This window comes from Naumovozyma dairenensis, chromosome 5, assembly GCF_000227115.2.
Source record: "Naumovozyma dairenensis CBS 421 chromosome 5, complete genome".
NCBI classification, from domain to species: domain Eukaryota; kingdom Fungi; phylum Ascomycota; class Saccharomycetes; order Saccharomycetales; family Saccharomycetaceae; genus Naumovozyma; species Naumovozyma dairenensis.
In genome coordinates this window covers 1,053,590-1,079,912 of record NC_016483.1, presented here as the reverse complement: position 1 = coordinate 1,079,912, position 26,323 = coordinate 1,053,590, and the positions used below count along the sequence as shown (strand labels likewise).

Below are 26,323 nucleotides of genomic sequence, written 5' to 3'. Positions count from 1 at the left end.
CATACTAAATAGGTCAATTTGTAGGTAGCCGCCACGAGGGAAAAAAAACGAAAGTAAAATTATAAACATACGTCAGGCGTAATGGCTGGGTTTTTTTCAGTTGCTACGGACTAATCTTGGTACAATGAAAAAGAAACGTCAATGATACTCGATGCAAATCTTTTCTTTTTCCGCATCATCGAGAGTGTTTTCGTTTCTTTTCTTTATATCTTTTTGAAAAAAATTTTAGATTATACAAAATATATATAAGAATTAGTAACTTTATTATAAATGAGTTTTTATTATAAGATTCTTTTAATGATAGAGTAATAAAGAAACTATAACAAATCCAGCTAATAATATATTACACACAATGGGTCTAACTACTAAACCATTATCTTTGAAAGTTAACGCTGCCTTATTCGATGTCGATGGTACCATCATCATCTCTCAAGGTGCTATTGCTGCCTTCTGGAGAGATTTCGGTAAGGACAAGCCATACTTTGATGCTGAACATGTTATCCACATCTCTCACGGCTGGAGAACTTACGATGCAATCGCTAAATTTGCCCCAGATTTTGCTGATGAAGAATTAGTCACCAAGTTGGAAGGTGAAATTCCAGAAAAATACGGTGAACACTCCATTGAAGTCCCAGGTGCCGTTAAATTATGTAACGATTTAAACAAATTACCAAAGGAAAAATGGGCCGTCGCTACCTCTGGTACCCGTGAAATGGCTACCAAATGGTTCGATCTATTAAAAATTAAGAGACCAACTTACTTCATTACCGCTAACGATGTTAAACAAGGTAAACCACACCCAGAACCTTACTTGAAGGGTAGAAACGGTTTAGGTTACCCAATTAACGAAAAGGACCCATCTAAATCTAAAGTCATTGTCTTTGAAGATGCTCCAGCTGGTATCCTTGCCGGTAAGGCCGCTGGTTGTAAGATTGTTGGTATTGCAACTACTTTTGATTTAGATTTCTTAAAGGAAAAGGGATGTGACATCATTGTTAAGAACCACGAATCTATTAGAGTCGGTAGTTATGATGCTGAAACTGATGAAGTTGAATTCATCTTTGACGACTACTTATACGCCAAGGATGACTTATTACAATGGTAATTCTAAATCATAAAAGATATATCCCACTTTTATGTTTGAGAAAAAAAATTACTCTTTAATTTAATGACTTCTTCTATTTGTACATTAGCTTCAAAGATGTTATAGAAAAAAAATTATGATAGAAATGAGTTTTATAATGAAACTTCAAAAGAATTTATACTAATAGATATACTAATAGATATAATAATATACATAATATAATAATAATGATGAAAAAATAATAATAATACTATATCAACTTAAGGTTTTGCTCGTATATAATCTGAATATCTCTTTACTACACAAGCTTTGGTATTTTTTAACGATTAGTTCGGTTTCTACTAAAACGCTTGTTATCTTTTTTTTGTTTTAAGTTACCTATATAAACTGTATTAATGTGCTTCGTTCTAAGACTGGCGCACCGATTGAAAAGGGCTATAAAATTGTAAGTAGCGGCCCCCATCCAAATAATTCCTCATTATCTTTATGCTTCCATGTTGCAACAGTATATGATAGCAGGATCTATTATCAAAAAGCTCGACGAAAACTCAGCATGTCACGAAGAGTAGTTGTTACAGGATTGGGTTGCATTACACCTATAGGGCATACAGTACGAGAATCATGGCGCAATTTACTAGCTTCAAAGTCAGGAATCATACCGATCACCGAACTAGAAAACTATAACAATGATTATAGACCATTTACGAAATATATTCCACCGAAAGTTGCTGTCGGTAAAGTACCTCCTTTTTCTAAGGAGATTAAAGAATTATCAGATGCACTAATCACATCTCAAGAGGAAAGAAAATATTCCCAATTCATCAAGCTATCAATCTTGACTAGCTATGAAGCTTTAAAGGATGCCGACTTACTGAGCACTAATTCCTCACTCCCAAATCCAGCCATTAACACTTCATTATGTAATCTAGATAGATTTGGTTGCATTATTGGATCGGGAATAGGTTCCATAGGTGACATATACTCAACAAGTTTACAATTCCACGAGAATGACCCCAAGAAAAAAATATCGCCATTTTTTATCCCTAAAATACTAACGAATATGGCTGCAGGGAATGTGTCAATAAAGTTTAATCTAAGAGGGCCATCACATAGTGTTTCAACTGCTTGTGCCACGGGAAATAATGCCATTGGTGATGCTTATAATTTTATTAAATTAGGTATGCAAGATATTTGTATTGCAGGTGCAAGTGAGTCAAGTATTCTTCCATTAAGCCTAGCGGGATTCCTACGAGCCAAGAGCATAACTCCAGATGGGATATCTAGACCATTCGATATTGAAAGAAATGGATTCGTCTTAGGTGAAGGTTCTGGTATGCTTGTTTTGGAATCCTTAGAGCATGCACAAAATCGTGGAGCCAAAATATATTGTGAGCTTAAAGGATATGGGTTAAGTTGTGATGCATATCATATTACGTCGCCATCTCCTTCAGGGGATGGAGCTAAAAGGGCCATGGAAATGGCTCTATCAATGTCAGATATTGAGATATATGATATCGATTATGTGAACGCGCATGCCACTTCAACCCAATTAGGTGATAGCACGGAAATAGAAGCTATTATATCGGCATTGATTCCTCCTTCGAGAGTAAATCCTTTATATATATCGAGCAATAAGGGGTCTGTTGGGCATCAACTAGGTGCTGCTGGTGCTGTAGAAAGTATCTTCACGATTCTTTCCTTACGGAATGGTATCATTCCACATACACTAAACTTGAAAAACCAACTTCATTTAGAATCTATACAGGGGAATCCAGACACACTGAGCTTTGTAAAAGGAGTTCCTAGTAGGCCTAAGAAATTGGAATATGCCCTCTCTAACAGTTTTGGATTTGGAGGAGTGAATACTAGTCTACTATTCAAAAAATGGGAGCAATGCTAAACCAAAATGGAGGATGCTTGAAAAATTCGATACTCTGATAACAGTTTCGTACGAGGTTATAGAATTAAGTCATCCACAGGTTTCCATAGCAGTAATTATTGACATGCGATGGCTGTAGTAGATCTGTCTTTTATGGAATAAAAAAATATAGTGGCTTTTTGTTTTTCAATATAGATTCTTTCCACCGAGGCTCTCTTTTTTTTGTGGAAATATCATGGCATGCATTCAATTCCTGGGGCCATGGCCACCGAGTATAATGGGAAAAGTGTTAACTTGTATTTCCTTAACTATAAATATGAAAGCAAAGTTTGTTATATCACGCCAATTTATATTTTTTCGTTTTAAAAAGAATGTTTATATATTTATATCTCTATAATAATTATAATTACTTAGTTATAACTAACGCCCAAAATATTTTAATTCCAATGGTCGTATTATATTGTAAGTGATGAATGCCCAACTAGCACCTAATTCAAACCCAATATCACCACCAAACTCACCAATTAACGCAGCAATTTCACCTGTCCAATATGATTGACTCATTCCTAATCCGACACCAAATGCACCTACAACTAACGCACAGCATCCAGCGATGCCGATTGGTAATTTAGAATTATCATTCCAATCCTCAACATTGTACGCACTGTAACCACGTCTATAGATGAAATGTTCGGATAACCCAATGGCAATGTAAATGGCTAAATAATAAGCGATGGAATCCATGAAGTATTGCATAAATTCGGCGAAATAATAACAGCCTGGAATTGAAATACCCAAAGCTGCAGCATTACCGAAAAGGGTCCAAAACACTCTTGGAACTCTAGAAAATGGTTCCCAAATAGCTTGAACAGATAGAGCGATAGTATACATGTTTGGAACGTTGTTCGAGACAGTGGAGATAGCTAATAGAACACAACAAAATTGACCAAATCCATGAAGAGAATTTGGAACTAAGACAGCATAGGTCAACCCACCCATACCATTGCTTTGATAATATTCATTCCATACAGAGTTATTAACAGCAGCTGAACCACAGGCGGCACCCAAGATCATAGTGAAGAATAATGGGAAAGATAATCCAGCCACTAACGAAAAGAAAATTTTAAATTTATTGGAACCTCTTGGCATATATACAGTATAATCGGATGCATACGTAGTCCAACCTGAAGCAAACCCGAAGACAGAAGATCCAAAAGATAAGACTTCACCAGCAGTAGTTGGGCCCGAAGTCCATTCACCACCTTTAAAGTTACCTGACATCTTTAAACGTGCAATGATGACTAAAAACACAGCAAAATTTGGGACCCATGACCATTTTTCATAAGTATGAATAACACGATAACCGAAAAATGTCACTAAGACAGTTGCACCAATGATGATTATACAACCTGCCCATAATGGACATTTATGTGGACCTTGATTAATCATATTTAATAACTGTGCGGAGGCAATAGTATTAACGATCCCCCACCCGACACAAGCTACCGAATTAATTAATGCGAATATTCTAGCTGTAATGTTCCCTAATAGATAACGAGATAAGACCATTTGTCTTAATCCTAATTCAGCACCGAAAAGAGAGAAGAATGCGACAGGTAATAACCCTAAGATATTGAAAAAGACAATAACCAATACAGAAGTGCCGAAATTCAAACTGAAGACTAATGGACCTAGTCCACCGATGGCTAAAGCCGGAAGGACTAAATTAGCGGAGAACCACATGGAAGCCGCGTTGATTAACGATCCATCAGTTTTCTCTTCATCTGTTATTGGTTCTATACCCTTTGTTTCGGCGCTTAATTGTGATGCTATTCTATTGAAGAATGATAATTTTGTTTCTACTACTTCTTCTGACGCGTGGGAATCTACATCTAAGTAATAATAATCTTGTGATGTATTCTGACTTGTTTTTATATCTTTGGGATTTTTTTCTAGATCAATGGCATTTAATTCAAACTCTGAATCTTGATATTGTATAGAAGATGACATTCTTCTATTTATCGTCATTTTTTCCTTTTAATGTATTGCAAAATGCAGATGTGGTGATATTAATGAATATATAGATCTGTAATGACAAAGGACACTAGCACAAGAACATTACATTTTAAATATTAAGAAAATAAAAAGTACTATATAAGGAAGTATAAAACTTAATTTTTAGGTTTCCTTATCTTTGATGTAGATTAAAGGAAGGAAAGAGATATGCTATCGAAAAATTAACTTAGATATAACTATCTCTTTATATAGTCTGCGGAACAATCTCCAGTTTCCCATCGAAAAATGAGGAGAATATGAGAAACGGCTCTAACTGTCAGCAGTTAACTTTGCGCTGCTCTCTTCCGAGCACAACTTTTGTGTTAAGCTTCGCAAATTGCTTGGTTAATTAATCCTTCTGTCATCCGCGAAGAAACCTCTCGCCAGAATTTTTCAATTTTTTTTTCCTTATCAAATATTAATTCGAAATGAAGCACTACGCTTCTTTCTTTGGATAAATATATATGTAGATTGACTTCTTTGCTTTGCGAGGAAAAGAAATTAAAATTCCCACCCGTGCCTCCCGCGTTGTTTCTCTCCAGAGTCATGAAAAGTAAACACTGTTTAAACGAACAGACGTCGAAATATCTTTTTTTCGTCTGTTTATTCTTCTTTGGGGAGATATGCTGACACTTCTGACTCGTTTGGCGTTTGTAAATACATGAAAGAATACGCGTCAGAAATTAAAGGGTTTCTTTGGCCGGGGCGACTTCTTTTATGTACTTCACAATTGAAAGAATATTATATCGCTATTTATTATGTTTCTACATAACTACGTACGTACTACGAAGATTATTTAATGTGATTCTATTTCTTGGCAAAAAAAATATGACAAATAAAACTAGCTTATTTCTGTTCTATCTTGTCGAAATCATATTTGTGAACAACTACATAGTGCTGTGCCGTAATCTTCAAGTTCGTTGAGAGAGACTGATAAATTGAAATTAGTGAGTCGTAAGAATTGGAACTCTAAGTAATTCAATTCTTCCAATGTTAATCCGCTGGCTTGAGCATAGCGCTTGTTACTATACGTAAAGTCACTTAAAAACTTTGAGCTGACTGTAATTCCTGCTAAAATTAAACGATGAACCGTGCAAGAGTTTACGATTCTTGATAAACATGTTTGTTTATGCTGAAAACGACTAGCCATAAATTGATATATTGGTTTCTTATCTAATGGATATTTGTAAAGATTTTGAATGATCCTATCAAGGTAGATTAATAAAGCCAATAAATCTATAGTATTCATTGGACAATGTCTTTGTAAAGTATTCAAATATTCTTCTAATTCAATCTTGAGACGGTGGTTTCCTAAAAAGCTTTGCAAAACATGTTTAATATCGTCAGCCGGAATATTTATTTTCTGGTAATGTATCAGTCCGTTTTCATAATTTTCATCGAATTTACGGTCAATTTTCTTAAGAACTTGAATAATCATGCGAGTAGCCTTAGATGAGGGTATTCTTAACAAACGTAGTAAACTTATTCTTTTTTCAGCAGAGGAGTCTAATCTATCTATTTTTTTCACAATAGCCCTAGTAGTCAGCTTAATTGGAATGACAGTTTGATTTTGTTTGTTGGGTATCAGATCATGAACTGACTTCCCATGGACACTGACCAATGATTCATCATCGGAACTGACTTCTCGCCATCGAGAAGTTGGTGAATTTATATCATCATTATCATAATAATTGCTCCGTTCATTACTAGAATAGTCCTCTTCTGTGACAATTCTTGATTTCTCTGAACTGTAATTTGTAATAGAGTTTCCTTCAAAAAACATGCCTGCTAAATTGGTGCTGTTCTCGATAGTATTCCTTTCGCGGTCACACAACTATACCAAACGTTATTACAAAGTTAAGTCTATAAATTCCAGGCTTTGGCTATAAAGAAATATATAAACAAAGAGAGAGAGACTATAGAGGCATTCCTAAGTCTCTCTTAAAAACTCAAATGGTGTTTATGAAGGAGGAAAGAACGTCAGTATTCAACTTCTTACAATTTTAATCGAAGAAACTAAGGGAAAGGGAGAGAATTTTGTTGGCCAGTTCCAAAAGAATGTATGATCAACCTCTCATACACTGGCTACTGACATTCAGTTATTTACGTTTTACGAAGGAGTATGTACATGCAAGAAAAAAACAATTAAAAATCGTGTTATTGAACGAGGCACATAAATTAAGGGCGCCGATCCCAGGGGTTCATGTTCGACATTAAGTCCAAAATTTAAGGTTTAAGGAGAGAATTCATACTACATTATGAAAGTTTAAAGAACAGTTTAATGGCAATAGTTGAATTTCTCGGAGCTAGGGATGCACTAGTTTTGTTGTAAAGTGCATAGTAGTTATGTGATTTTGTGACGTTACCTATCTATTAAAATTATTTATATAGAAATACGGTATACACCAGAAGACATCAGAAGCATGTGGCATAGAAGTAATTATAAAAGAAGAAACTACAAACACTCATTGTTATTTATTCGATTGAACGACTTCTCCATCTTCTGTTACTATCTCTCCTGATAATGGTTGTAGTTGTTCGTATTTCTTCTTTAGTTCTGCTTGCATTTCATGTTCAGTTTTATTAAACAATCGTTTCTTCTCTTTGGAAGGATCGCTACTGCCAAATTGTTTTCCCAAGGGCACTTCATCTCCTGAAGAATCTTTAAGACGTTTCTTTTCAGCCACCCTTTTAGCATCCTTTATTGGACCTTGATGGAGCGTTTCCCTCTCTAACGCTTGTACCATATGAACACCGACCGTTGTCGTAACAGTAAATATGCATGCTAATGTAAATGTTATTTTACTTGCCCTACTCATTTTTACTTTTATTCTTACATTCTTGCTACTTGAGTTGATATGGTGACTCAAGTAAAGTATTAACTCATCTGTTTAACAAGGGGATATTGTTGTAAAGATGTTTCGGACAATTTTCACCGTACGTGCCTTAACTCGCATTTATAAGTTTCAATCTCGATAGCGTCATTCAAAATTGGCTCACTACGTCTCACGACCAAGAGTTTTATAACTTAAGACATAGTTGTACAATATATCAATTGGTACTTGACAAATAAAAGGTTTATATTATTATCCGAAGACGAAGAAAAGCAACCAAAATGACTACCTTAACACCTATTAATTGTAGCGAAGCACCATCTGCTGCGGCGTCGTATTCTCATGCCATGAAGGCCAACAATTTGATCTTTCTCTCAGGTCAAATTCCATTGACTTCTGATAATAAACCAGTCGAAGGTTCAATTGCTGACAAAGCGGAACAAGTTATTCAAAACGTGAAAAAAGTTCTAGAAGCTAGTAACTCTTCATTAGAAAGAATTATTAAAGTCAATATTTTTTTGGCTGATATCAATAGCTTTGCAGAATTTAATACTGTTTATGCCAAATATTTCAACGTCCACAAACCAGCTAGATCATGTGTTGCTGTCGCAGCATTGCCATTGAATGCTGATTTAGAAATGGAAGTCATTGCAGCTGAAAATGAATAAGCGTATCTTTAATGATGCAGCAGTATCGTGTAATAACTCTGTAATATATAAGTTGTAAAAGCACTATATATTTTTAGATTTGTTTTACCAAGATATAAGTAAAAAGACTATTTAAAAAATGCAATCTCACTTTTATACTTCACCATCTTCATCATTTTCAAGTAGAAAATAAGTACCCATTCTGTCTCTTACAGATGGATTAAAACTGCCACTGTTTTGGAATGATCGAAGCATCTTTAGCTTCGAGGGCTGAAGCATAACCTATTTATAACATGGAATCCACAGAAATATTCAGTACCGATTCAAGATGTGGATATATATAAACATTAGGAACACGCACTTACATAGTCTAATCCAGTCCATGCATAGTGCAGTCACTTTATTTCCCCACAATGTACGGATGTTTCAAATGTATGGGTTTCAGATAGATAGTTTTATTGACGAAGATAATTTGAACTTCCTGCCCTTGAACCGGATTCGGTTGCCTTTTCTACACGGAGCGAGATTGGGAGGTAGTCTCCTTTGGGAAAAAATCGTTCCTTCTAAACCGCTGTGAACCATCTGCCCCAGATCCACTAACGTAGACGGAGGTTCCAGCGACAGACCGTGTAGCCTTTGGAGGCGTCTGAGTAGATATCAAAAATATTACCGGAACTAACAAGATTTAAAAGTAGTAGTTGAAATTTGGCATAATAGCAGAACGATCATACCAGTAAAGGAAACAACCACATAAAATGGCTCAACGTGTTACTTTCAGAAGAAGAAATCCATGTATGTAAAAAGCATTCCTACAATAATTAAGAAATTGAATGATTTGATAGCTACATTTGATTTGTCTTACGGATTCCATGCAAAGAAAAGGAGATTATACAGAACTTAAAGATAACTTAATACCTTAACGTACATGTTAGAAATGAAGGAAAATACTACCATAGAATTACGGAAGTCGCTTTGGTTATGAAGATGACAATCTAAATTTAGTGAGAGAAAAACGCTGAATCCAGTTTCTGCAAAGAAGAATGTTACATATTTGAAGTATAAAATAGCAAACTCCAGATAGTGAAAGAACTTCCATGGTTACCAGAATTTACAGGCTCGTTTTCTCCCAATCAGTAATTTTTAAACCGTTCTCAAAACAAGGAAAAACCATTCAATTTCGTATCTATTAACGAACTAGGAGCTGAATTACTAACAATCATTATAATTAAAACATTTTTGTTTTTATTATTAATTTCAAAACAGACAACACCAAGTCTAACAAGATCAAGGTCGTCAAGACCCCAGGTGGTATCTTGCGTGCCCAACACGTCAAGAAGTTGGCTAGCAGACCAAAGTGTGGTGACTGTGGTATCGCTTTACCAGGTGTCGCTGCTTTGAGACCAAGACAATATGCTTCTGTCTCCAAGACTCACAAGACTGTTTCTAGAGTCTACGGTGGTTCCAGATGTGCCAACTGTGTTAAGGAAAGAATTGTCAGAGCTTTCTTGATTGAAGAACAAAAGATCGTCAAGAAGGTTGTCAAGGAACAAACTGAAGCTGCTAAGAAGGCTGAAAAGAAGAGCAAGAAATAAGGAGATTATAAAAATTAATTTTTAACTGTTTCATATGTATCTTTTTTCATGTAATAGAATAGAGAAATTCTTTCTAATTTAACTCAATAATTAATATTAACTTAATTTTGTGAAGGTGTAAAGTACCTATATGTTCAAGAATATTTTATAATAATGTAGAAATTCATAATGTAAGAAAATATTCATCAGTTTCAGTCATACCGGGCAGGATTGTGCGGGTCATGTCACAACCTACCTTGAACCCTTCAAAGGCACAGATAGTCTGATTTTTATATATGTAGCTATGTGCCAAAATATTCTGATTTTTACCAATATTATTAGCATATTGGCCGAATACTTGAATAGGGATAGTCATGGAAAATTATTAGTGTCATCACAGTCCGCAGACAGTCCTTTAGTGTTGATATGACACCAACTTTTAATAGAACTTGTACATAGGGCGAAAACTCAAAACTATTAATATTGCGTTCTCTATTAGGTCAGAGATATATGTCAAGGGTTGTTCCGAAATAGTAACGAATATTACACTTCCTCATCAGACACTAGATTTTCTTCTTCTTCTTCATCATCATCCTCCTCATCGTCTTCGTCTACGTCGTTACTACTATATTCTTGATCATCATCATCGTTGTTATCTATGTCCTCTAGAGTATTACTTATGTCTCCAATATCGTCATCAGGCTCGTCATCTTCCCCTTCTTGCTCCGTTATTTGGATTTCGGAGGAGAATATCGCCTTTTGTGGTCGTTTATTCTTGCTCTTATTACTACTATTATTATTATTATTATTATTATAGTTTATTACATTTGTTCCACTATTCATAGTAGTAATAGCGATCGTAGTACTCGGTAATATTGGTTCTTTGTAACATAGTTTCCATTCTTCATCACCACCAGCATGGTCAAGGGTTTCTCCCAAATCATTAGAGGACTTAGGAAGGTCAGATATTTTTTGAAGTGCCTCATTTTTCTTTAATAGTGATTCCAATGTTACAGTTTCTAGATCTCTTGGGTCGTTAATATCATCACTCATAAAATTGGTTAAAGTATTAATATGGTCACTGAAAAAATCACCTGAAGTTGTATTTAGTGATATCGAGTCTGATTGTTGATGATGTTGCAAAGGCGGTGATATTGGGGGCGGTGGTTGTAATGTATTTATACCAAAAGATGGACCAAAAATCATTGGTTTCCAAATTAATAATTCTGGTTCAACATTTGGATAATTTTTGGAGTCCCAGTTATCTACTAATTCTTGTAGAATTGACCATGATTTGATTTTGATTTTGATTTTAACTTCCTCTTTATTCGGTGAAAATTGTGAGGATGCAGGTGATGGTACCGATGGAGTATGATAATATAGTAATTTTAATTGTTCAAGACCAAAAATCACATCGGTTGTAGTCATTCCTGTTAAGTTAGCCAAATCATTCAAGGTGATTGTTTTCAATGTTAATTGAGCCTGTGATGATGATGATGATGATGATGATGATGATGATGATGATTGTTCAAATGCATTTTTAATTAGTAATAAAGTTTTTGCGATTTTAATTTTCCAGAAATTTCTGTATGATAATAAACCAAGATCACTCAATGGTTTTTCTGGAGTACCTAATTTGAATTCTCTTCTTGACAATAAATAAGAAAATTCCATTAAAAAATTTCCATATCCCATTCTTTGATAAATTGGCAAAGTTAATATACAACTTAAATTATAATTTAGAGAATTAGATTTTTCTTTTGAAAAATAACCAATGAAATTATAATCATATGAGTCTTTCGTCTGTTTCATTAATACATAAAAAATGAAGGGTTCCACATCATAATATAAAGTTTTAGAGTTTAGGAACAATTTTGACAAGAGACATAAGTTTCTACAATATTCAATATTTTCACGACCATCAATTTCCCAAATTGATAGTCCATTTATTTGAGCAAAATAGATTTGATTTCCAGGAGGAGTTTTAATGTTATTATTATTTCGATGATTTGTACATTTGAATTGATGATTATAATGGGTTTGCCTCGAGTTGGAATTTTTCAAGCAAAGTTCACAGATGTATAAAATCTTATTTTTATTCGTTGATAATGGGTATGGGGATTTATACCATGTTTTAATTTCATAATTATTAATATGAATGTATTCAATTGACGAATTTACGACTGTCGTTATTTTCAGTTTACTTCTAATTTTATTCTTTCCGATTATTGATTTATCATTTCTATTAGAATGATTTGCTAAAGTAGTATTTGAATTGAAATAAGAGGCATGTTTAGAGTGTTTCAATAATTTTAGAAAAAAATCTCTATCATTTGAATTAGGAAATGTATTTGAAGTGGAATAATCCTTTTGTTTTAAGATGGCGCCATTATAAGGGAAGTGATGTGAGTATTTCTGTTGGGGATTAATATTTATCATGTTATCGTTACTACTGTTAATTTGTAATTGCTTTGATATTTTTTGGAACTTTTTGACGTCATCTTCTTGTTCCTCGTGCTCTTCTTGCTGCTGTTCTTCACTATTAGTATATAAAGAAGATGATGAGAATTCCAAATTTTTTTGAAAATTAAAATATTTCAATGGATCATACTTTATTTTAATTGTTGAATAATCATAATTGTATATCAATGGGGTTGTATCATGATTAGTGGTATCGTTTAAACTAGAGGTATCAATTGAATCGTTATGGATCGGGTTGAACTGGACATTCTCATTCAATTTATTAGCATCATTCAAACCCAAAGGTAGTGTATGATTATATGGAGAATACTCTTGTTGTTCATTAACTTGATTAGCTAATTGTGTGTGTTTCGCTTTTACTCTTCTACTACTACTATTTTGACGACTATTTCCTCTTTTAAAGACATATGAGATCTTTGCCCTATCTTGATTCCTTCTCATTCTTGGCCTCCTCGCTACATCCTCATCAGTAGAAGCATCAGTACCATTTGAGTTTAAGTACAATTGTTGAGCTTTAGAATGAATATTGTCGTCAATGACTAGGTTTTTCAAGATGGAAGGACTTCTTCTTTTCGAAGAAGACATCGGAGAGGATTTATCAGTATCAGAATTTGAATTTGACTTGCAGTCTGTAGAGAGAGTTGGAATGTTACCTGACTTTACGAACTTTTCATTCGTATCAGCCGGTTTGTTTGTTATCACCATCCACACAGTGTATCTTCCTCGCTTAACAAACCAACTTGGTGCTTTTTAATAGTTGACCTGAAACAAACTAGAAAAGATCTTTCCGGATTGCTATGATTGAGGAACCATGACCTTTTTTGACCAACGAGGAACTAAAGCATAGTCTTGCACCTCTTCTCCTTATAGACGCCACTTGCCTATACCAGTCGATGTTTATAGACTAAACAAAACAAACAAACAACATCGGCTATTGTGAAGTTGATCGAACAAGAGTATGTCTACCCTTAAGAAATGTCACGGGTATGGATTTCTAAGTTTCCATTAATAATTTTTCACCTGACTGGAAACTTAGATATTGATTTATCACGAGACCGGAGTTATAGAAAACATATGCTTCCCTTTGACGTGTACGAAACACGTAACATGTTATAAGTTATTTAACTATACTGTTACTTCACTTCTTTATACAAGAACATAGGCATGAGCATAGAAACGTTCTTTTAACAGTCTATACATTCAAAAGAAGGTCGATAAATATTACGCTATATCCACATTAATACATTTATTATCTCCATATATCATCATCATCAATTACAATGGCAACTACATCTACACCACCAGGAGGTCAACGTACACTACAGAAAAGAAAGCAAGCACCAGTTGCTGCTAAATCTAAAGCTGAAAGTGCTTCTAGCCCTAGTTCAAATCCAATGTTAAAGATTTATTCAGATGAAGCTACCGGTTTGAAGATAGATCCATTGGTTGTATTGTTTTTAGCTGTCGGCTTTATTTTCTCCGTCGTGGCTCTACATATCATTTCTAAAATTACTTCTAAACTATTTTAATTAGAAACCATGTCTACATATATTTTATTTTATAACCCTATAATAGTGTATAATATAATGATTACAAAAAAAAATTCATTGGTGATCGCCTTAAAGTTGTTGTATAAACCCTTTGTATACAAATTTGCTGTGTTTTCAAGTTAAGTTTTATATGCGTATTAGTTTTTGCTCTCCGCCTTAGCATTTAAATTAGATGCAGTCTGCTAAAGTTTAAAAGATTGAATTATGCAACAACTTTCGAACTAGCCAACAAACGATTAAAACCCTACAAAAGAAAGAGAAGGCCACTTAGGTCACTTAAGAACTACACGATTGCACAGAGGGATAAAAATTTTCTATTATAACATACTTACTTCTGCTGACTACAATATATATTGAAAGAATAATACATGTCCTCACCAGATCAAGATACCCCGACTAACAAAGATGGAAGGGCTCCCATAACGAAAACAAGAAGAAGCGAAAGACAAAGGACCATGCCACTATCTTCTTCTCCTAATTCATCATTGTCATCAACATCAGACTCTAGTACGTCTTCATTTATATCACATTCTCGCTCGGAATTTCTTAGTCCCATTACTACACCACTTCGACAATCACAACAGCAACGACAAGATAGCAGTAATATAACGCAAAGTACAACGGCTACCTCAGATTCTACAACGACACCAATAAAAGTCAGCTCATTGATACATAACCATTTCGAGAAAAGGAAAAGGCAAAGAATCGAAAGTGGTGATGATCCAGATCCTGATGTCTTATTAAAAAATATGATCACGACAGTGGATGAGATTACTCAATTAGCTGCCACAATATGTAGACAAAATAATGTTCTTATCGATGATTTTCCTCGGAGTACTAGTACGCCACAACGTACCAGAAAAAGGAACTTGGAAGATAAAAATACAAGTAAGAGCATTAGATATGCTGAGAAGGAAGAAGAAGAAGAGGAAGAAGATTCAGATTATATTACAGTGAAAGAAATCAATGAATTGTTAGTTTTTAGTAAAAAAATTAAGAAGGAAGAAATATTCAAAAGGATTGATCAATTGGTTGCCAAAAGTGAAAAATTACGATTGGTTAGGGAGCAGAAGAGACAGATTGAAAACAAAGACCAAAGTAAGAACATTAATAAAAGGAACTATAGCAATAATAAAGTAGACCAATTGATCCAATGTCTGAAACAGCATGAAGATGATTAAGATTTAAACCATCATTGAACTGAGGAGTTATCAATCTCATCTCAGTTGCATAATGTGTATCTTAGAATACATTATGGTGCACAATGAACTATGATTAATTGAATTGGAAGCAAAGGATTATATATCTGGGAATAATTGGAAAAACTGGAGCGAACTTTGCACATTTACACGTCGTCATTTGGAATCTTTTTAAGATAAAAAGTTGAACCAATATGCAAAACTAAATCCAAATAAATGCAAAAATGTCGATAAATGTCATGCTGAGAGCGCAAGAAACTTGAAATACCATTTAAAAAATGTGCCCTCACTTTATTTCCCCATGAGATGGGGTATAGCCTCGGAAGGTTTACACATATGATTTAAATTATGAGGATATTCGCCTTAGTCTGTCTTTTTAGCAGCTATATTGTGTACATACTGCCGCAACAAAAAATACTTGCACGCTTTTCAAGAAATGAAGATGAATAAACCCCAAGCATCTTACCAAAGTGGGAAGGGAAGCTTAGTTGAACTGCGCCCTACACCAACTTATATACAGAAATCTAGCATAGATATGTGTAGTCGTCGGGACCTCTTATATATATATATAGACATACATAGGCTATATCCTGTACCTACAAAATAGTGGTAAGTTATATTTGATCCTAACTTAAACGCGGAGTTTTGGTGATTACTTTTCTGTTTCAGCAAGCTCTTCTGGTGTGAGGTTGAACAAAAAGAAGACCAGTTTAAAAACGAAAAAAAAATTCACGTATAGAACTGCACAATTATTAGACTGTAAAATCGCATAATCTTTTGAAGGCACAGTGGGCTTCTTTTCTATAATCCAACAGACTTTCATAAGACCTTGATGTATGGTTATTCAAGAAAACAGTCGAGGAGCTGCTAAACATTAGGCTAATTTGTTTTTGACATCAATCTACCTATTTGACATAATCTTCTTCCTTCAAATCTTCATCGAATGATGAACGGCGCTATGTATACTTTTATTTAAGGGAACTCCGAACTCCGACACAAATTAATTTTGGTTTGAAAGGGAGTGAAAATAAAGTCATAAATGATAGATAAGAAGAGTTTGTATATAGCTGGTTCCAAGATGTGACACCTATATTACATCTCCAGCTCTTAGAATCATTTAACTATAGTAAATGCCTAATGCTAGTTATCAGTAGGAAGAGAAAATGCTCAACCCGCTTCTAAAAGGCATCTTTGATATTTAAAGTGAAGGTAATATATCCGCATAACAACCCACGGATAAACACCCAGACCTGCCCGCCTGAATGCCACAGTTTTCAGCTTTTCCTTTTTTTCTTACATAAAATATGGGTTACCCTCTCGAGCATGATTTTTACTATGACTCAAGTGGAACAGCACTGCGGGCTTACTCTCCGGAACAATAATTTTTCAAATCACTCATTGGCTTCGAGAATAATTATTCTAGTAATTCATGCGAATTTTCATCATCAGAACTAAACAAGCTTTTGTTAAATTAAAGATATTTACGTACGTAGACTTTATATCAACTAGACTGAACTAGAAAATATTTAAAGTAGAGTGATTGTACCATTCATTATTTGCTAGATCCTCTGAACTTGCACTCGTACTTCTAATTCATTGCTCTGAAGAGGGAAAACAACGCTACAATATAAAGCACAATGTTACAAAGTTCATCATCGTCCAATTGGGTTGTTCAAAAATTCGGTGGTACCTCAGTTGGTAAATTCCCCGTTAAGATAGTTGATGATATCATTAAATTCTATTCATCTCCAGATAACAAAGAATATAATAACAATGTTGCCGTCGTCTGTTCAGCTCGTTCCTCATCCGTTAAGGCAGAAGGTACTACATCAAGGCTATTGAAATGTTGTGATCTTGCATCTCAAGAAATGGATTTCAAACCAATCATTGAAATGATTAGACAAGATCATATCGATAATGCTGAAAGATATATTCAAAATGCCGTCTTACAAACCAAATTAATTGATGATTCCAATAAAGAATTGAAATTGGTGGATAAATATTTAGAAGCTTCAAAAATCCTTGGTGAAGTTAGTACACGTACCATTGACCTTGTTATGTCCGTTGGTGAAAAATTAAGTTGTCTGTTCATTACTGCATTATGTAATGATCGTGGTTGTAAAGCTAAATATGTCGATTTGACTCATATTGTTCCAAGTGATTACAATTCCACAGTTTTGGATAACAGTTTCTATACATTCCTTTTCCAAGCCTTTAAGGAAAAATTACAACCGTTTATGAATTCTAAAGAACGGATAGTCCCAGTTTTCACAGGGTTCTTTGGTTTAGTTCCCATGGGTCTTTTGAATGGTGTCGGACGTGGTTATACCGATTTGTGTGCTGCATTGATTGCTGTTGCCGCCAATGCAGATGAATTACAAGTTTGGAAAGAAGTTGATGGTATATTTACCGCGGACCCAAGAAAGGTCCCACAAGCTCGTCTACTGGCTAGTGTTACACCTGAAGAAGCTTCTGAATTGACTTATTATGGTTCAGAAGTTATTCATCCATTCACAATGGAACAAGTTATTCAAGCAAAGATTCCAATCAGAATCAAAAACGTTCAAAACCCAAGAGGTGAAGGTACTATTATTTATCCTGATAACGTTGCTAAGAAGGGTGAATGTACACCACCTCACCCACCTGAAACATTAAGTTCATCATTCTTTGAGAAAAAGAAAAGAGGTGCTACAGCCATCACGACAAAGAATGATATAGTTGTGTTGAATATCCATTCTAACAAGAAAACTTTATCTCATGGGTTTTTGGCACAAATTTTCACTATATTGGATAAATATAAATTGGTTGTTGATTTAATTTCTACTTCAGAAGTTCATGTCTCAATGGCTTTACCTATTCCAGATTCTGATTCAATGAAATCATTAAGACAAGCCGTGGAAAAATTAAAAGTTTTAGGTAGAGTGGATGTTACTAAAAAAATGGCTATTGTATCATTAGTTGGTAAACAAATGAAACAATTTATTGGTATCGCAGGTACTATGTTTACTACGTTGGCAGAACAAGGTATTAATATTGAAATGATTTCTCAAGGTGCTAATGAAATAAATATTTCGTGTGTTATTGATGAAGTAGACTCTATAAAGGCATTACAATCAATTCATCGTAACTTGTTAGATGCGAAGATACAAGAAACAGAAGAGCAGAAACAAGAAAACTTTGAGCATGCCATTAATGAACGTTTAGAACAAATTAAAAGATTAGATTTATAGAAAATAAATGAAAACAATATTGTGATAGTATTATTATTACATAATCTGTAGATATATTACTACTATATTTTTGTAAATTTTACATAGAGAAATGAATTGTACGTACATAACAGTAACTTACTGTTATGTACTGTCAGTAACGCATAAAAAAAATTCTATTAATTCCGTTATAATCGAGGGGTAAAAAATAAAATAAAAGATAACAATAGCTTACTAAATCAAGCATATCTCCGGTATAATTAAAAGACAAAAAAAAAAAAAAAAGACAACTTAGTTTTCAACAAATCTAAACTCCCTCAAAGACGGAGGATCTTCTCGAAGTATATAAGTTAATGATTTTTTCTTACATAATCAAGTGAAATAACCTGTCAAGTCATCTTCCCTTTTATTTAAAATGTTCTTTTTATATATCGTAGAATAATCAAAGGAAAAAAAAACCGTTACACAGTAATCTTGACGGAAAGAGCAAACATGGATCATCCAGCTATATTTTTAACTTTAGTCAATTTAAGCGGTGGTATGATGGGATACCAACGTAAAGGGTCACTAATATCTCTACTTGGTGGAACTACTTTATCTGCAACATTTGCAAGAGCAGCATATTTAATTCGTTACAAAATAGATGTAGCACAAGGGATTTCCATTGCATTGTATTCATCTTTAGTGTTATTTATGGTAGGGATGATTAGAGGTGTATCTAGTAATTTTGAAAAGCAAGTCCCTATTATTCTAATATGTTTTGGATTGTTAAGTAGTTTATATTATTTTTATAAATCTACCATCTATTAACAATATAATATAAAGAAAAGATGATTATTATTTTGATTGTTATCTATCTATAAATCGATAAAGATATTAAAATAAATACCATAAATACTTTAAAAAAAAAAGAGATATGATAAGTTGTGATTCCGAGATCCCTGACCCCCAAAAATCTCCATATGAATTTGTTTGTTGTTTTTTTGGGAGAAAATGCAGCTTAATGTGAATATATTAGAATGTCTATTATGAGTTAGAATATTTTCGTTTTTTGTTGTTTTTTTTTGATATGTCAACATCATCATTGTCATATGTTAACATTTCTTATTGAATTGTTTTTTGTTCTGTGCTTATAGAATGATATTTTCTAAACTCATAAAAGAGACATTGAGTTGTTTCTTGAACGAACAATTGGAGTAGTAGTTGCACTCGCTATGTTAGTGGAGTTTTTTCTTGAAGGTTGTGGAGTAACTGGTGACAAGCTTGGGATAACGAATGGTTGAGAAACTTCGGATGCTAATTGTAAGAAGGCCATTTTTGTTTTAAATGTAGTTTGTTTGTTAATTTTGGAACTTTTGTTTTTTTGCTTGATTGAAGTCTAAGCTGTCGAGTTGTAAGATGTTTTTTGTTTGGTATTCTAAAGTATGTTACTAAAGAGAGATACATGTTAAAACGAAAAAGAAGAATTGATATAAGTAATGTAATACTTTGATACTTATATATGGTCTCGAGAACAAGATACTCCTATCTACCAGGCGAATTTGTTTTTCATAATCTTTACAAGCGAACCTAAGTGGGTGGTTTCAACAGTGAATGACTCTTTTGTTGAATCAAGGTGGTAGAACACTCAGATATTCTTTTCTTACAAAGTGGGTCATTCATTAAAGGGAATCAAACATCATACATATTATGTAAGTGCAAGTAGTTAAATCTCTGCAGAAACAAACATAAGACGTGACAGCCAAAAAATTTCCACTCGAGCATGACGCCTTGTCGGTATGTGAGAGAGGGGTATTTTATTGTATAGGCGTATTTCTGGGAGTCGTCTTCAAATTTCCTACGACAGTGACTTAGAATACTAAATATCCCCCCCCCATCCGCCCCTCATTTGATTGGTAAGACGCCACATTTTCTTTCTTCGTACGTAAGTAGATTTGAGGGGCTTACTTAGTCCTAACGGTGCGGTGCAAGGAATTACTCACCCACTTGAGCAGGCAGGTCATGTTTTCCATTGGTGGGATCGCGTTTCAATGTGCGCTTTCTTTCTTCCACACAAAACGTAAATTCCATGGAATATTATCGAAAAAAAAAAATTATTACAAGCCGTCATCCGCGGAGCTCCGCCGCTCGCTGACGGACGGAAGTAACGTACGTCACACAATACTTTTTCAATTTTATATGTTACGTAATGAAGAATATAAAGTGTCATAAAGTCAGATAAGGATGTTTTCATTACTAGCCTATATAAAGATAAGGATGTGTGACGTAGTGTCAGATCTTTTTTTTGTTGTTGTACTGACATCATCCTAACCATTTTTTGTGGCTAATTTAGGAAACGGTACAGTTTTGCTTATTACTAAACAACGATTACCATGGGACAAATAACCCTTAATATAATTTTTACTTATTAAATTTGCCAAATGGCACTCAATTTCATCCAAGATCAGTTCCCTCGTTTCTTTCGAGGTCATTGGCAATTGCTTTTTATTTTTATATCTTGTCTGTGTTTCCCTTTGCCCTCTTGGGTGTGCTGATGATTGTTGTTGTTCTTGATGACTGCCACTCGCTGAATCATTATCATCTGCGACGACTATTTGTTGTATTAGTTCTTGTTGTGCTCCTAGACTTTTCAAATATCCTATTAATAGGAAGGGTAAGGGAATGACGAATTTATTATTCTTACCATCATTTATGGTAAGCCATATCTTATAACAATTTTTAATCAATTTTAAGAAGACAAGTTCTCTTATTAAAGTCATTGCTACGTAAATTCCATTTTCCAAGTAAAAATATTCATTCTGTTTAAAAGTTTCATCAAATTTTTGTAAATTACCAGTTTTGAAACATTGTATTATTGGATGGAAAATGTCTTTTATTTCCTTTGCATGATTATCTTCAATATTAATAAAGATATTATTAAGGATATAATCTAAATTAGGGTAAGTTTTTCTTGTTAATATTGTAAATGGTATTAATAAGATCAATAACCTTCGCCATATTGAATTTATCGTGCTAGGGCTAGTAATTATTATTTTTTTTGGATCAGGACATTCCATTAATGCATTATTTAAATAATTACAAGCTAGATTGAAATCACTTTCATAACAACCATAATATTGACCCATGAAATAATTAAACATTACCACATGACTTTTATAAAAAGTTGTCAAATCGGCATTGTTTACGGCATTTTGTTGTTGTTGTTGTTGCGTGAGAACATTATTTGAATTTAAAACTTTAATTAAATTTTTAATCATATCTTTATTTTGTAATTTATGATAAATTTTGAATTCTAAATTTGAGAATAAAATAATACCAATTTTTTTATTTTTTCTCAAATTTGGATTTTTATCATTTAAACATAATGAAAAACTTCTATGAATATTACGAGCACAGTCTTCCAAAAATTCTTTAACGATTTTCGTTTTAATTGGTAATTTATTACAATCTGGTATTGAATTGATATTAAATTTTAAATTTGGATGAGTTACTTGATCTTTTAATTGTGAAAAAATTTTGAAAATTTGATTAGCTACGATAAATAATGGTAAGATTAACCAATTTGATGAAGAATCTCTTTCTACCAATCTATTTAAAGATTTCAATTGTAACATGATTGTGTCTAAGAATTCCTTTGATGATAGTAATGTTATTGGATAAAGATTTTTTTTATTCTTGAGTTTATTTTTATTTTTATTTTTAATCTTTTTTTTGTTCTTCATATAGTTATTCATTGCATCATCGATGAATTTTTTAGCCTTCATTGTAGTTTCGTAGAACATGGTCAATTTTTCATCATCTGTGCTATCATCATTCAAAATAAATATTTTTTTGCTGGATGGTTCCATTGAGGATGATTGGATGGTCGGTTTTCTAAACGTGATGAAATTGATGAAATCATCATCATATTTTTTCATTTGGAAATAATCTGCAATATCAATGAGTTCTTTTTCCATCTTGTTTTTGCCCACGACAGGATGTGTCTGTCCAGTATATATTATTTATGGTTGTTTTGTTATGCTTTAATCAGATGAATGAATATAGGCACCCGAACTAGTCAATCTTTACAGGTCTACGGGACTAACCAACTAACCAACTAACCAACTAACCAACTAACCAATTAATCATATAACATCATATAATATCTTATAACATCATAAACGTTTCTTAATATATCTTCTTTTCTCATCTAGCAACCCGTGCAGGCAGCCACGGATAGAATAATAGATTGTGCGTTAAGAGTGGGATCCGTATATGTATCCACGGGTAGCAGAGATAAGCAGGTAACATAACATAACATAACATAACATAACATAACATAATGTATATATATATATATATATACTTGTGGTCTCTCTCAATTCTTTTCTACAGAAATCCCACGTTTGTTCCATTTGCCTTTGCATTTGCATTTGAATTTGTATTTGAATTTGTATTCGAATTTGTATTCGAATTTGTATTCGAATTTGTATTCATCGAGAATTCGAATTCAAAAATTTTCACTTTCATTCTCTTCTTCTCTTTTAAGATAGCGCACAATACAACGTAAGGCAGTCATCTACGTATATACGTGCGTATATATATGTATATGTATGTATCTATGTAACTATGTATCTATGTCAGGATCATTATAAAGGAAAGGGTCTAAAGATATTTGAGATTCAAAAAAGGGTATCTTGTGTAATCCAATCTAATCAATCAAGCAAATAAATGTTAAAGAATAAATTTAACGCAAACAGTAGTAAGTCGGGTGAAAGAATCGTTAGTCAACCAATTGAACTGCAAAAATTATCAATTGTTAACAAACAACAAAAAACAAAAAATGCTTCTACTCCTACCACAACTCCGTCTTCTTCCCCAAGGAAAGCTAATCCAATTCAATTCCCAATATCTGTAGAATCAAGTCCAAAGAAATTCAATAATAATCAAAAGATCCCTGACAAAAATAACAAAGAAACAGATGAAGAACAACAAGCGCCAAATGATCAGGATCTAATTTATCAAATGGCTTCTAAACAAAGACAAATCATTGAATTAGAAACGTTATTGAATAAAGCTAAAAATGAGTTTAAACAATTGGAAAATGAATTTAAATTATCTTTAAACACTGATGATAATTATAACGGTGATGATATTTTAAATGAAAACGAAAGTGAAATAAACAATGGCAATAACGGTAGAAACCTGGGGATAATAGGCCTGAATAATCATAGTAGCACTAGTATTAACGTTAACAATGCCACTAAATGGTTATCAAGTGTTCAAAAAAGAATTAATGATGTTAATAATTCACCAAACGTTATTAAAAGTAAGAAAAATATAAGTAATTTCTTTACTAATGTTTCTAGTAATAATAATAATAATAATAATAATAATAATAATAATAATAATAAGAGCAATACAGATGAAACTATATATGAAGGTGAGAATGATGATATTAGTACCATCAGGAACAGAACTAGAATGAATCAGAATAAGAATTTGGAAATAGACCCAGTAGAGGATGAAGAAGAAGATAATGATTACAATAACAATGAGGCAAGTATAGGTTTGAAATCTACTTCGAATAATAGAACTTTTTTAGGGAATCTTATAAATAAATTCAATGAAATAAATGTTGATGAAATGGAAGAACAAGAGTTCGATGAATCCCAAAATAAACAACGAAACAACTATTACATTAAGGAAAGTTATGATTACGACATTGATCAAGATCAAGATGCGAGTCGGCTAGAAGCTGAAGAAGACGATGACGACGACAACCCAGCCTTACAAAACTTGGATGGAATTCCTATCAGCTATTTCAAGAGATGAATCAGGTTCATTTATTTGTAATATAATATATAAAGAAAATATTAATTAATGTTTAATATATCCCATCCACATTATCATTATCATTATCGTTGTTGTTTGAGGTTAATTTAATTGCCCTAAACCATACCTCGGTTTATAGTGTTAAGAATGGGATAATATAGCTGAATATTAGTTGCAACCTAATCAAGTATAAAGAGAAGTATATTAAAGTGTCTTCCCCGCATAATGCGATACGCCGAGCCTGACGATCCTTTCAAGAACTTTTAATGAGAACTTGGCAACTGAAGCTATTTCAGAGAACGTTATCAATCTTAGAACCCTTTAAGTATTCGCCATATCCCATTGTTATCCTAGCTGCTTATTATATAACCGAAACTATTATACTAGACTTACATGTATTATACCTGAACGTATTAATAGACAACCCTGAACTATCAATAAGAAGTAGATTACATCTAACACTAACATAGTTGGGTGAGTTAAGAAATTATGGATTTGTTTATATTCTGCAGTTTAATATACCTAATAAGGAAGATCTAGATTTTTAAAATTTATCCAAGATTGAGAAACCTAAAGTGAAAAAAAATTTAATAAAATTTGAAATGTTGGAAAATGTTGATAAACGAACCGTGTGGATACTCTTGATGTTCTTGGAGATGGTAATATTCCAAATATGTCTATGTGGGGACATTCTGATCCTCCGCCTCTTATAGGTGAGAAATAATTCACCAAATCCAATATCGTGATACTGTCTTAGATTTTGATTATCAACTTTTACCCCCGTCATTTTGGAAAGGGAAGGTAACAAAAGTTCCCAAGTTTTACATAGATAAACAGTAGAGTTGAAAAATAGTAAAACAATAAAAGTCGTGAATAAAATAGAAGAAAAGGTAATTTGTGTCGTCAGGTAATTTGCGTCACCTTATTAGTGTGGCCTTAATTAATACACTTAAGAATTAAACAGTTGATTTTTATCAAAACCAATGGAAGTTACAGGCAGTGCTAAGACCGGAGAGTGACCAAAATCGATAGTGTTTACATGCATGCAAATCGAGATAGAAAATTGGTCTCTAAATAGGAACTATTCCAATGGATTAAAGGTAATTTTTTAGCCGATAATGTAGAAGACCCTACATGTTGATAATTTTCAGAAGATTGAACAAACAAACAAACAAATAAATGAGAATGACGTATTTTTTATTTTAAGGATTAAATTTTTATGCAAACTATATAATAATTACAAAAGAATGATTCATGCCCAACCTAGAAGATGATACCAAAATCGAAAAGGATTTTGATTACGTGAAGAACCCATAGTACCGATTGCACGAAACATAAAGGTAATACTACAAAGTAACGGAAGGTAGAATGGACATTTGCCCACAAACAAAGCAATAAACGTGAAAACATAAGCACCTTCACTGAATAACTGAATTTGTTTCGTGAATCTTGGCTTTTGTCCATTTTTAGCCAAATCATCTTTTTCAATATCCTTGGCAACCATGTCTACGATCCATAAACGATGCTTCTTCATCTGGTCGAATTCCTGATTGTAAAATTAGAAAAGTGAGCTGGTGGGTGAGTGATTGTTCTACTCAATGTTTTCTTAATACGGAGAACCTCGTGTTTTATTTCACGTAAACGTAGAAGACGTTTATCAATCACTCCCCTTTTTAAGTGTATTATTTTCTCCATTATTTGAAGAAGTTGAGGATTGGAAAGGTATACTTCGTCAAGTTTACTTAAAGTATCATAAATGGATTCGATGCCATGCAAAATTTTATCACCGTATTTGATATGTGACGAATCATCATCAGCTTTCCTATGATCAAGTTGAAGAAAGGAAACACAAGCGTTTATTTCCAGCTACTCGAGAATGGCCAACCCTGTTTCAGTAACGTTGGTTGCATTCAGGGTATGAAATAAAACGAATGTAAAAGAAACGTAAAAAATATATTTTTGTTAAATTTGTCACAATGCGTGTTAGTTATCGAATGAAA

The 26,323-nt window shown here is 33.3% G+C and overlaps 15 protein-coding genes across 15 annotated transcripts; 9 read left to right on the top strand and 6 right to left on the bottom strand.

Annotated features, from left to right (window-relative positions):
• Positions 1-352: 352 nt before the first annotated feature.
• On the top strand, positions 353-1,105 carry GPP2 (glycerol-1-phosphatase HOR2; the record flags this gene model as incomplete). The annotated part of the gene is made up of 1 exon (XM_003670492.1): positions 353-1,105. The coding sequence occupies one exon, from the start codon at positions 353-355 to the stop codon at positions 1,103-1,105; it is 753 nt and encodes a 250-aa protein (XP_003670540.1).
• A 532-nt stretch (positions 1,106-1,637) lies between these two features.
• Positions 1,638-2,984, top strand: CEM1 (fatty acid synthase CEM1; the record flags this gene model as incomplete). Its single annotated transcript, XM_003670491.1, has 1 exon — positions 1,638-2,984. One exon carries the CDS (start codon positions 1,638-1,640, stop codon positions 2,982-2,984), a length of 1,347 nt encoding a protein of 448 aa, XP_003670539.1.
• Positions 2,985-3,383: 399 nt separating this feature from the next.
• NDAI0E04780 (cytosine permease) lies at positions 3,384-4,991 on the bottom strand (the record flags this gene model as incomplete). Its single annotated transcript, XM_003670490.1, has 1 exon — positions 3,384-4,991. The coding sequence occupies one exon, from the start codon at positions 4,989-4,991 to the stop codon at positions 3,384-3,386; it is 1,608 nt and encodes a 535-aa protein (XP_003670538.1).
• An 898-nt stretch (positions 4,992-5,889) lies between these two features.
• NDAI0E04770 (cyclin family protein) lies at positions 5,890-6,801 on the bottom strand (the record flags this gene model as incomplete). The annotated part of the gene is made up of 1 exon (XM_003670489.1): positions 5,890-6,801. The coding sequence occupies one exon, from the start codon at positions 6,799-6,801 to the stop codon at positions 5,890-5,892; it is 912 nt and encodes a 303-aa protein (XP_003670537.1).
• Positions 6,802-7,489: 688 nt separating this feature from the next.
• PET117 (Pet117p) lies at positions 7,490-7,837 on the bottom strand (the record flags this gene model as incomplete). The annotated part of the gene is made up of 1 exon (XM_003670488.1): positions 7,490-7,837. The coding sequence occupies one exon, from the start codon at positions 7,835-7,837 to the stop codon at positions 7,490-7,492; it is 348 nt and encodes a 115-aa protein (XP_003670536.1).
• Positions 7,838-8,133: 296 nt separating this feature from the next.
• Positions 8,134-8,520, top strand: HMF1 (putative isoleucine biosynthesis protein HMF1; the record flags this gene model as incomplete). The annotated part of the gene is made up of 1 exon (XM_003670487.1): positions 8,134-8,520. One exon carries the CDS (start codon positions 8,134-8,136, stop codon positions 8,518-8,520), a length of 387 nt encoding a protein of 128 aa, XP_003670535.1.
• Positions 8,521-9,254: 734 nt separating this feature from the next.
• Positions 9,255-10,091, top strand: NDAI0E04740 (60S ribosomal protein eL34; the record flags this gene model as incomplete). The annotated part of the gene is made up of 2 exons (XM_003670486.1): positions 9,255-9,291; positions 9,763-10,091. 2 exons carry the CDS (start codon positions 9,255-9,257, stop codon positions 10,089-10,091), a joined length of 366 nt encoding a protein of 121 aa, XP_003670534.1.
• A 522-nt stretch (positions 10,092-10,613) lies between these two features.
• SAS3 (histone acetyltransferase) lies at positions 10,614-13,256 on the bottom strand (the record flags this gene model as incomplete). The annotated part of the gene is made up of 1 exon (XM_003670485.1): positions 10,614-13,256. One exon carries the CDS (start codon positions 13,254-13,256, stop codon positions 10,614-10,616), a length of 2,643 nt encoding a protein of 880 aa, XP_003670533.1.
• Positions 13,257-13,831: 575 nt separating this feature from the next.
• Positions 13,832-14,080, top strand: SBH1 (Arf family guanine nucleotide exchange factor SBH1; the record flags this gene model as incomplete). The annotated part of the gene is made up of 1 exon (XM_003670484.1): positions 13,832-14,080. The coding sequence occupies one exon, from the start codon at positions 13,832-13,834 to the stop codon at positions 14,078-14,080; it is 249 nt and encodes an 82-aa protein (XP_003670532.1).
• A 389-nt stretch (positions 14,081-14,469) lies between these two features.
• NDAI0E04710 (uncharacterized protein) lies at positions 14,470-15,282 on the top strand (the record flags this gene model as incomplete). Its single annotated transcript, XM_003670483.1, has 1 exon — positions 14,470-15,282. The coding sequence occupies one exon, from the start codon at positions 14,470-14,472 to the stop codon at positions 15,280-15,282; it is 813 nt and encodes a 270-aa protein (XP_003670531.1).
• A 1,655-nt stretch (positions 15,283-16,937) lies between these two features.
• On the top strand, positions 16,938-18,530 carry HOM3 (aspartate kinase; the record flags this gene model as incomplete). Its single annotated transcript, XM_003670482.1, has 1 exon — positions 16,938-18,530. The coding sequence occupies one exon, from the start codon at positions 16,938-16,940 to the stop codon at positions 18,528-18,530; it is 1,593 nt and encodes a 530-aa protein (XP_003670530.1).
• A 471-nt stretch (positions 18,531-19,001) lies between these two features.
• Positions 19,002-19,319, top strand: TMH11 (Tmh11p; the record flags this gene model as incomplete). The annotated part of the gene is made up of 1 exon (XM_003670481.1): positions 19,002-19,319. The coding sequence occupies one exon, from the start codon at positions 19,002-19,004 to the stop codon at positions 19,317-19,319; it is 318 nt and encodes a 105-aa protein (XP_003670529.1).
• Positions 19,320-19,662: 343 nt separating this feature from the next.
• Positions 19,663-19,824, bottom strand: NDAI0E04680 (uncharacterized protein; the record flags this gene model as incomplete). The annotated part of the gene is made up of 1 exon (XM_003670480.1): positions 19,663-19,824. The coding sequence occupies one exon, from the start codon at positions 19,822-19,824 to the stop codon at positions 19,663-19,665; it is 162 nt and encodes a 53-aa protein (XP_003670528.1).
• Positions 19,825-20,815: 991 nt separating this feature from the next.
• On the bottom strand, positions 20,816-22,465 carry NDAI0E04670 (uncharacterized protein; the record flags this gene model as incomplete). Its single annotated transcript, XM_003670479.1, has 1 exon — positions 20,816-22,465. The coding sequence occupies one exon, from the start codon at positions 22,463-22,465 to the stop codon at positions 20,816-20,818; it is 1,650 nt and encodes a 549-aa protein (XP_003670527.1).
• Positions 22,466-23,219: 754 nt separating this feature from the next.
• On the top strand, positions 23,220-24,323 carry ACF4 (Acf4p; the record flags this gene model as incomplete). The annotated part of the gene is made up of 1 exon (XM_003670478.1): positions 23,220-24,323. The coding sequence occupies one exon, from the start codon at positions 23,220-23,222 to the stop codon at positions 24,321-24,323; it is 1,104 nt and encodes a 367-aa protein (XP_003670526.1).
• Positions 24,324-26,323: the final 2,000 nt, after the last annotated feature.